This window comes from Equus przewalskii, chromosome 15, assembly GCF_037783145.1.
Source record: "Equus przewalskii isolate Varuska chromosome 15, EquPr2, whole genome shotgun sequence".
Lineage (NCBI taxonomy): Eukaryota > Metazoa > Chordata > Mammalia > Perissodactyla > Equidae > Equus > Equus przewalskii.
The window spans coordinates 31737267-31747659 of record NC_091845.1 but is presented as its reverse complement, the minus strand read 5'-3'; the positions used below and the strand labels follow the sequence as shown (position 1 = coordinate 31747659).

General features: G+C 49.8%; 1 protein-coding gene across 1 annotated transcript; it reads left to right on the top strand.

The window, feature by feature from the left end:
* LOC103550607 (protein SPMIP1) lies at positions 1 to 3855 on the top strand. The gene is made up of 2 exons (XM_008519590.2): positions 1 to 603; positions 3162 to 3855. The coding sequence occupies exons 1-2, from the start codon at positions 84 to 86 to the stop codon at positions 3278 to 3280; spliced, it is 639 nt and encodes a 212-aa protein (XP_008517812.2). The 5' UTR covers positions 1 to 83; the 3' UTR covers positions 3281 to 3855.
* Positions 3856 to 10393: the final 6538 nt, after the last annotated feature.

Below are 10393 nucleotides of genomic sequence, written 5' to 3'. Positions count from 1 at the left end.
ACTAGCAGCCCAAACATAGGCCACAGAGCTGTGCGCAGAATGTTTCCTCCCTCTCCCCCTCCTGCCCCCTCCCCCTGACTGCCATGAAGGATCTGTTCCTCTCCCAGAACCAAGCCTGCTGGCAGGAGCACATCCAGAAGGAGGCTGCCGCCCGAGTCGCCTGGAAGATCAACTATGGCCACAAGTACCCGAAGGAGGGGCCCATACCCAGGAAGCGGCTCCAGCAGGCCCCCCTCAGGTCAGCCTTGGGAGTGGGACCAATGCCTGTCACCAGCTCCCAGGACAGCAAGGAGGTACAGGCTGGATGGCCAGAGACTAAGGGGGTCTGGGATCAGCTGTCCAGAGGAGTGGGTGTCCAGGACCCCCCGCCCAAGGGAGACATCTCAGAAGCCCGAGGAGTAACTTGGGGGCCAGCAGGCCAGACCAAGCTAGAGGGCTTAAAAATGAGGCAGGTCCCCCCGAGCACCCTGCAGCTGCTCTTTCAAGGCATCTCCCACGACGGCCAAGGCCGGGCTTTGTACCTCCAGGAGCGGCATCGGCAGAAGCCGGAGGAGAAGTATCCATACCCAATCCTGTCATCCTGGGAGTACGGCTGGCATGTGGGTAAGGGCAACCACCATCTTGCCGTTCCAGGTTTTGGCAGGCAGGCCCAGCCTCCCTCCCCAGCCTCGTCCATCATCACCACTCGCTCACCTGCACATCCCACTGGCGCACCGGTTCTCCAGGCAGGCCAGGCACCTTCACACTGCCAGGCCTTTGCACATTCTTGTCTCTGCATCTGGAATGCTCCTTCTGCCCCTAACTCCTCTGCTCGCTAACTTTCACATGTCACCTACTCTGGGAAGTCTTCCAAGAGTCCTCCAGGCAGATTTGAGCCCACCCTTGTGCTTCTGCAGCTTTTTGAGTCTGCAAAACCACTGGGCTCACTGTGTCATCATTCCTTGAGTATCCCTCTGGCCCGCTGAGCCTTTTGGGTTCCAGGACTTCTCAGTTAACTTTATGAATGCCCTCCCTGCTCCCAGCTTGAAGCTGGTACTCAGTGACTGTGGAAGGAATGAACCAATGAGTGAATATGGACTAGGGAATGAGGCCCTGATTTGGAATCAGGAAATGTGAGTTCGAATCCTAGCTCCACCACTTCCAACTTGTGTGAGCTCAATCTCTGGGGCTCAGTTTCCACATCTGAAAAATGGGAATAAACTAGTACCTGCCTTCCTACGTCACAGAGTTTTGGGGAAATCAGGTGGGAAAGCACCTGGAACAGGAATTATCCTCACATAGGCCCCATGAGGTAGGTAGGACAGACATTCATTCATTCATTCAACATGAGATTCTTTCATTCAGGACAACCTGTAGTGGCAGCTCCTCAGTCACTGACTCCCAGCTCTGCCCCCAAGTGGGTTAGTGAATGACCGAGCACGGAAGAATGACCCAGTTTGAAATTAGGTGGCCTGGGTTTGATTCTGGTTTGTTCATTCATTCATTCAACAAATGTTTATTGAGCACCTGATATATGTCAGGCATTTTTCGTCCCTGGGGACAGCAGAGAACAAGACAGACATGGTCCCTCGCAGAGGGCCGACAACAAACAGATCTATGATGGCATGTCAGGCAGTGGTCCGTGCTAGAGCAGCCCTTTTCAATCTTTGCTGTGCACGGGAACCACCTGGGGAATCTTGTTAAACTGTAGGTTCCGATCCAACCGGTGAGGTCGGGAATGCGGCAAGATGCTGTATTCCCAAGAAGCTCCCCGATGATGCTGATGCTGCTGGTCCGCGGACCACACTGTTGAGGCTGTAAAAAGAGACAAACCAGGAGAAAGAGATGGAGACTGAGGGGCTGGCATGGCCGAGAGGGTGGTCAGGGAAGGTCTGCTGGGAAGGGGACACTTGAGCGGAGTCCTGAGTCATATCTACTCCATTGGATTCTTCTGAGAAGGGCCTGACTCCCCGGGCCCACAGAGCGAGTCTCAGTTCAGGCACCGTGTGGGTCTCCTCTGTCCCTCACCTGCTCTGGCCCGCAGGTCCGTGCCCACTGTCCGTGAAGCCATTGCCAGGTGCAGGGTGGGCAGATTGAGCAAATTAAAATGCAGGATGCCCAATTGTATTTGAATTTTAGATAAACCAATAATTTTTTAGTATAAGTATATCCCAAATATTGCATGGGATGTACTTATACTAAAAAATTATTCATTGTTTATCTGAATTCATATGTAACTGGGCATCCTGTATTTTATCCAGCTACCCAATCATTGGAGCCAGAGGAGCTGATTCTGGATGCCCACTGGGTACTAGGGCAGTGCCAGGTTTGGGGTAGAGACAGAAAGACTGTTTTCCTCCATAGTGGTTCTGCTTAAGCCAATAGTTGCTCCCAGAATCTCTGGAACATTCTGTAAGCTTCTGGCCTCATGCCCCTAACTCAACCAAGTTCAGGGACCAGATAGGGAACAGATGACAGACCTCTGCTGACCACTTGTCCCCACTCCCCAACACTTAGACACGGGAGCTGTGTCATCCCAGTGGGTGCCAACAGCTATGGGGAAGAGGGATCGAAGATGTTGTCCGGGCCCCAGCTAGGTCAGCCCCAAATGCCCTTTTACACACAGACAGCACTAGTCCAGTGCTCAACAAATGCTAACAAGTATTATTATTGTGATTATTAATTCAATAGGCAGGATTTGCAGCCTAGGATTTGGCTCCCCTAGCATTTGGGGAGCTGGTCAGCCTTGGGCAGGACCCTGGAGGTGCTCACCGTGGAGCACTGGGATGGCTGGGCTATTGCTAGACAAGCAGGAGAAGTGTGATGAGGGGTAAGTGAGCTTGGGGTAGGGATGGGGTCAAACAGTTAACAATGAGAATGACCTGAATGCCACCCATCAGGGCAGATCCTGAGCATGGAGCCAAAGCAGGGTCCCAAGGTGCCCATGCTAAGCCAGGTGGGCCCTTTAGTTATTGGATCCTAGGAAGGAATGGGAGTGCTAAGCTAGGGATCAAGGGGCACCAGGGGCAGCAGCTGTTCCTGACTGCAGAAGACTATTTCACCATTCTAACCCCCGGAGCAGTTGTAGCAGCATCTGCCTGCTGACCTCGGCCCTTTGGGTTGCACTGGGGCTGCAGGAGGCGTGGTGGCCCCAGCTCAACCTGGCCTTTGCTGTGTTCCAGGGGGCGCCATGGAGGACACCAGGGCTCCAACTTATGCCAGGTCCCAGCCCATCACCAAGACCTTTTACATCAAAAATACCGTCTTCCATATTCCACGGCGAACAGACCAGCTAACGTGAACTCACTGAGGGTTCAGAAGCAGCTCCTTCCCGTTCCCATAGTCTGTCTGGACCCTGCAGAGTAGAGATGCTGCCAGCCCCACCCCCTTCCTCTGTGCTATCGAGCCCTGCCTCCTCTGCTGAGCGTGGATGGATGAGTGCTGCCCTAACGCGGGCCCACCTCTAGGATTTGGGGTGGCCCACCTGCTGCCTCTTGTCTGCCCTTAAGGACCTCAGCTCCTGGCAGAGCTCCTCGCCCCCCACCATCGCCAGCGCCTGCCGCTCTTCTGGGGGACACAGCGGAGTCTCGAAGTGCTCCAGCGCAGACCTGGGTGGGGAGGGGCTCGCTAAGTTCTGAAGGTGCTAAGGGGAAGGGGACTTCTCCCTGTCCTTCCTTCCTACCCTCTCTTGAAGGGAGCCCTAGCAGAATTGCTTGGTCCCAGAGTATCCCACAGTGTAGGGAAGAAGTAGTTTCCACGTTTACTTACTGCTTCTCTTACCCTCACGAACCGGCATGGGTCAGGGTTGCCTCACTGCCCTAAGAAACAGCCCTAGATCCCAGCTGTTAATCCAATAAAGACATGTTTCATACAGCACAGTGCGATCTGTCATTCAGTGGACCACCTGCCGCCTGCTGACCTGGGGATCCAGGCTTCATCTGGTGGCTCTGCCAACTCCTAGAGCCTCAGAGTCCTTCCCTGAACCCTCCACATGCAACTGGGGGACAAGGGAAGAGAGAAAGAGGAGCCCGGACAGAACATGCCCACTCTTAACCATCTTGGCCTGGAGCTGACAATCATTACTTCCTGTTGCATTCTATTGGTGAGAACAAATCACATGACTTCTAGCTGTGAGAAGGATGGGAGTGTTGTGTAACCAGGTGCCCAGGAAGGAGAGGAGAAAAGGTTTGGGACATCTAGGCCATCTCTGCCACACTGCCTGAGGTGTCCTATGGCTGCTCTGGGGTGGATGTGGGCTCAGCCACCACCCTGAACTTAGAAGTCCCCTCCTGCATTAGTTTGCTAGGATGGTCATAACAAAGTGCCACAAGCTGGTGGCTTAAAACGGCAGAAGTCTGCCTCACAGTCCTGGAGACTGGAAGTCTGGAAACCCTGCTCCCTCTGAAACCTGCAGGGCCACCCTTCCCTGCCTCTTCTGGCTTCTGGTGGTTTGCCGGCAGTCCTGGGCAGCCCTGGCTGGCAGCTGCCAGACTCCAGTCTCTGCCTTCATCGTCACATGGCACTCTCCCTGTGTGTCTCTGTCTTCACATGACCATAAGGACACCAGTCGTGTTGGATTAGGGGCCCGTCCTACTCCAGTATGACCGCATCTTAACTCATTACCTCTGTTATGACCCTATTTCCAAAGAAGGTCACATTCTGAGATATGGGAGTTAGGACTTCAACATATCTTTTTTGAGGGGGGCAAAATTCAACCCATAATACCTCCCTTCTGATAGCTAAACCTTAGTTACTCCTCCTTTCCTTGGGATGAGTTCCCTCCTGGATTCCCAGGCATGTCAAATGACTGTACCTGGAAGTCTGTCCCGTGTTGGTGCACGCAGCATTTCATTGCTTACAAGGCCTTGGGCGCTTAGGGAGCCCAAAGAGTCATCCTGCACACAGCTCTTTGCAAAACCAAAATGCTTGCGGGCATATCTAGCTTAATTAGGGCACTCTGATACCCCTCCACTGCACCCGGTCAAAGAGCGGCCCCTCAGGCTGGCCAGAGAAAGACCTGGGCAAACTAATAACTCTTGTGAGGACTACCTCCAGAAGAATTTTCTAGGCCTCTCCTGGTCCACCTCTTAGCCTGAAGCTCCACAGAAGAGCTAGGCCACCTAAAACTGCCTGAGTTTCCTGTATCAAGTTTGGGGAAGTTCTTGAGCGGGAAAGAGCCACAGGCAGAGAGCGTGAGCAAGGGCCAACGCGTGCACATGATTCTGCTAGCATTTGTACCACAGCCTTGCACACCAGAGATGCTTCACAAATACCTGCCAAATTTAATCAAATACCAAATAACTCCCTGGGTTCCTCTGGGTTCATTTGACTGAACGCGACAAACGCTGAACTAGCGGCTCCCACGGGCCAGGCCTAGGCTGGGCTCCTGGGGCATCAGTGGGGCAGCTCCTTGTTCTCGGAGCTCACGCAGCACAGAGTGAGAAGGGCTGTGACGGGGGAAGATGGGCACCTCTGGAGCACAGAGGAGGCACTGAAGCCAGCACGGGGGCTCGAGGCAGGCTTCCTGAGGGAGCTCACTGTTACTTCCGTCATTAAGTGAAACAATGCTCAGAAATGCCTCGCAAGGGCCTGGCTCTATATCTGTGAGTTCTATTAGCGATGATGATGGTGATCTCTATCAGCAGCGAGTCTGCAAACTGCTTAGAAGAGGACAGCCTGCCACTGGGGCAGCCTTTCTTAGTTGGGATTTTGTGAATAAATTAAGCCCTGCTGGAAATTGTTTGAGTGACTATTTTCTCAGTTCTCCCAAGGATGGTACTCGATAGCTAGCACCATTCTAGAGGCACAGGAAGGAGGTCAATTCATCACAAGCAGTGGATGTCCCAGGATGTTAGGGCTTAATTCTTCTGGGGAACTTATTTATGTACTTAATAAGCACTTATATGATATTTACTATGTGATATATGAAATAGATGATATTTCCTTATTCTAAGCCTGCACGGTCCAATTCAGTAGTCTTGAGCCACATGTATCCATTGAGCATTTGAAATTGAGAGGGATGTGCTAAGTATAAGAGACACATCAAATTTCAGAGATTTTGGTATGATAAAAAAATGCAAAATACGTCATTAATGATTTTTGTATTAAATTACCAAATTTGGATATATTGGGTTAAATCAAGGATTAGCAAACTTTCTCTGTAAAGAATTAGATAGTATAGATTTTCAGCTTTGTGGGCCATGCAGTCTCAGTTATGCAACTATTCAACTCTGCTGTTTGCAGTGTAGAAGCAGGCGTGGATAGTACACAAACAAATGGGCGTGGCTATGTTCCAGTGAAACTTTATTTAAGAAAACAGGTGTTGGGCTAGAGTTGACCCACAGGCTGTAGTTTGTTGACACCTAGGTTAAATAAATATATTATTAAAATTAATTTTACATGTTTCTTTTTGCTTTTTTTTTAATGTGGCTACTATAAAATTTGAAATTACAGATACAGATTGGCTGACATGATATTCCTATAGGAAAGGGCTAGTCTAAGCACTTTACAAATATTAACTCTGAAGGATAACTCTATTACCCTGGGAAAGAGGGTGTGTGTGTGTGTGTGTGTGTGTGTGTGTGTAGGGGGAATGTGTGAATTCCGATGACAGCCTGAAGAGAGCGCGTGGAGTTGGCTCCTTGGCCTGACTCCTCTGCTGCTGAGGATGGTGCCCAAGAGCAGACCGGCTGGTAGCTGCTCCCTGGGGCTGTTTGGACGGGTGCCCTCCCTCTAGGTTCATCCTTTGAATAAAGGCTAGTTTCCTAAAAGACCGCCAGGTGATGCTATTGGACCACAGGCGACAGCAGCTGGACCACTGGAAACCTGCATTCTCCCCTGGGCTCTGCCATCCTTTTGCTGTGTGGCCTTGGACCTCAATTTCTTCACCTATAGTGTGAGGTTAAGACTAGACTACTGAAAACATGGACTTTGGAGGCAGACTGACTTGATCGGCCTCGTGACTTCACCAGGGCCACATTATGACTTTTGTGGGCCTGAGACACTTTTGCCTTCACTGGTCCTTTCTTCCATAAAAAAGCATATTAAAAATTATATTTTACAGCTACATTGATATGAAGACAAACGTATTACTATCATATATTAAAAATTTTTTCAACCTAAAATTTTATCTCTTTCCTTCTTATTCTGAAAGAAATTAAGACATTTCCACAGCCCCTAAAAGTTTCGTGGGTGTGCTTACTATGCCTCATGGAGGAGTCGCCCTGGGCTCCACTACTCACCAGCTGTGTGACCATGGGCAGGTTGTTGAACTTCTCTGGGTCTCAGTTTCCTCATCTACAAAATGGAGATGACAACAGGCCCCCCCTTTTAGTGCCGTGAGCTAGGGTACCCCATGCCTTCCTAGAACACAGCCTGGCACAGAGTAAGCCTTGGCAAACGGCAGCTATTATTCATCATCAGTATTATCTTTAAAGATATTTTCAGCTCTAATCTCTGTGAAATTGTTAAAATATCTCAAACAAGCAGGAATTTCAAAATAAATGTCAGAAAAATTAAATGAAACATCCAGGGTATTTGATGGGGAAAGCAAGAGTTCCAGAGAAGAGTGTCAGCAGAAGGAGTTTTCACAAATGACTAATCTCTTTTCTCCTGCCATCAGGGAACTCATGGCAGGTAGGAACATGGGCTTGTAACAATCAGCTGAACCTGGGCCAGCTGGGGATACTTACCAGGTGGGCAGACCTTGGGGAAAGGGGTGTGTGTGTGTGTGTGTGTGTGTGTGTGTGTGACTGGAGCATCCGTCTTGGAGAAGGGGAGGGTTGCACGGAGTTTTGAAGGCCATGAAAGCCTCAGCCATGTGGAGAGAGAGACAGTGTGCTTTCAGGAGAGAAAGGCAAAGAGGGGAGGGGTGCTTTAGGCAGAGGGAACAGCATGTGCAAAGATCTGAGGCAGGAGTGGTGAGGGCAAGTTCAGAGAACCACTGTGAGGTTTACCCTTAGCTGGATTTTAAGGTTTTAGTTCTTGTGTCCCTGGAGCCATCCCATTTTATAGCCTTCACATGTTCTCTGAGGAACTTTAATACACTACAGGGCACTGTTAATTGTTTGGTGGGTTTTTTTTGGTAGATTGGTCCTGAGGTAACATCTGTTGCCAATCTGTTTTTTACTTCTTCACTCCCCAAAGCCCCCTAGTACATAGTTGTGTATTCTAGCTGTAGGTCCTTCTAGTTCTGCTATGTGGGATGCCACCTCAGCGTGGCTTGATGAGCGGTGCTAGGTCTGCACCCAGGATCTGAACTGGTGAAACCCCGGGACGCCGAAGCTGAGCGTGCGAACTTAACCACTCGGCCACGGGGCTGGCCCGCACTGTTAATTTTTTAATCCCCAATTTGTACCAGCAAAAATCACTCCCTAACTTTGTAAATTAGGTATATGCATCTGGATGGGTTTCTAAGAAAAATTACGATTCTACAACCCATTGTCCACTACCTTTGGCTCAAATATTTTCTTTATTTAAAAAAAAGAGGATAACTCCCTAAAGGCTATTGCCTTTTACTCCAAGATGGCACAGTGAGTGCCGCCTGAGTTTAATTAATTTCTCAAAAATTTATTGAGCAGCGACTAAGATGACACAGCTCTGCCCTCATAGAGGTTGTAGGTTGGGGACAGGGAAGAGACATTGGACAAGTAATTACACATATGATCGGGGTTAGGAAGGGGACATACAGGGCACCGTGGGAAGATGTAACTGAGGATCCCAAAATAGATTGGAGGGACTGGTCAGAGAAGGCCTCCCTGATTGAGTGAGCTTGAAGCTGAGTTTTAAGGAATGAAGAGAAGTTTGCTAAGTGAATGGGGCAGAAGAGCACTACAGGAGCAGGGGAACAGCACATGAAAAAGCCCAGAGGCTGGGGGGAGCATGAAGAATGGAACTAAATGGTGTGGCTAGAGTTAACAGATGGTTGAAAATGGGAGTGAAAACCAAGAAATACAGGGCTTCATCAGCCATGGTAAGACTTGGGTCTTTATCTAGAAAGAAATAGGGAGCCATTGAGGGCTTTACACAGGAGGGGATAAGATGAGATTTGCCTTTTAGGAAGTACACCCTGGTTGTTGGGAGGAGAACAGATTGTAGGGGCCAAGGGTGGAAGTGGTGGGACCAGTGAGGAGGCTGCTTATGTCATTGAACGAGTCGGTGAGTGGACAGGGGCAGCCCCCCTTGTCCTTGGCCCCATGAGGCCTGGTGTTGGTCTGCATCTTTGTCTCATTTATTTGGAGACTTGGGGAACTAAGTGCTCATTCAGCTAGTGTTCTTCAGGGCACGTACTGTTTCCCAACACCATTTCCTCAGAAGAGTTGGGGGGGAGGTATGTGCGTGTGTGCATGCGCACGCACACATCCTTGTTTCCTGGAAATTCCCTTAGTTTTACTTAATTTCAGTAGCTTCCCTGAATCCTGAAGCTTGAAACTACTGGTGCCAGGGCGCTGTGGGACCATGGTTACCCACTTTTCCTCCAAGGTGTGACCTGTGGGTAAGTGACATGGGAATGCTGGCTCCTCATTGCGGCCTCTTCCTTCAGGACCATTGGGGTGGAAGCCCTGATGGGAAGATGCAGCAGGTGATGCAGGAGTGGACCTCTCTCACCCACACACCCACCTGGGCCAGGTGCCTTTCACCCTTCTGGAAGAGAAGAAGGATGTGGCCTCCAGTTTGTCACTCTTTCCTTTTCTGGTTTGGCAGCCACCCTTTATTCTTGCCTTCTCCAACCCAAGAGAAGGGGGATCCAGGGCTGCTGAACTGAAAAAGCTCCCCCCACCGCTCCCCACCTGCATGGGGGCAGGATGAAGGGCACTGGGGGAGAGTTTCTGTGTCTGAGGCAGGAAAGGGGTGTTGACGAGGAAGAGGAAATAACAAGGACTGGAAGTAGGGCCATCTGCAATTCTTAAGGCTCACTTGTTGAAAAACTTACTGTGGTGAACAATAAAGAAATGGAAACTTGGCCAGTTTCCTTGTGTGGCAAAAATTCATTCTAAATAATGAAATAAGAGCCGTATGTACCCAAAGACTTAAAGCGGACTCCACTTTGCTGGAGCAAGTCCTATTAATAAAAGTACAGCCTCCATTTATGGAGGGCTTACTGGGTGTCAGGCACATAGTCAGCATTTTTCACGCATTATCTTATTTAAACTTCACCTATGAGGTTGATTCTCTTATTATCCCCATTTTATATATAAAGAAACAAGGTAAGTGGCCTGCTCAATGTGCCCCTGTTAGTAGGTGGAGCAGAGTGTGGCTCCAAGGTGATCCTGGCCCCTATACCACGCTGCACCTCTTCTCACTGAGGAGGGCTAGGAGAGTCAGTGCACAATTTGGTTCTCAGTAAGTAATTAATGAAAAACAAATCTGGTTCTCAGATCACCCAGGAGCTTGTTAAAAATGCAGGTTCCTGAGC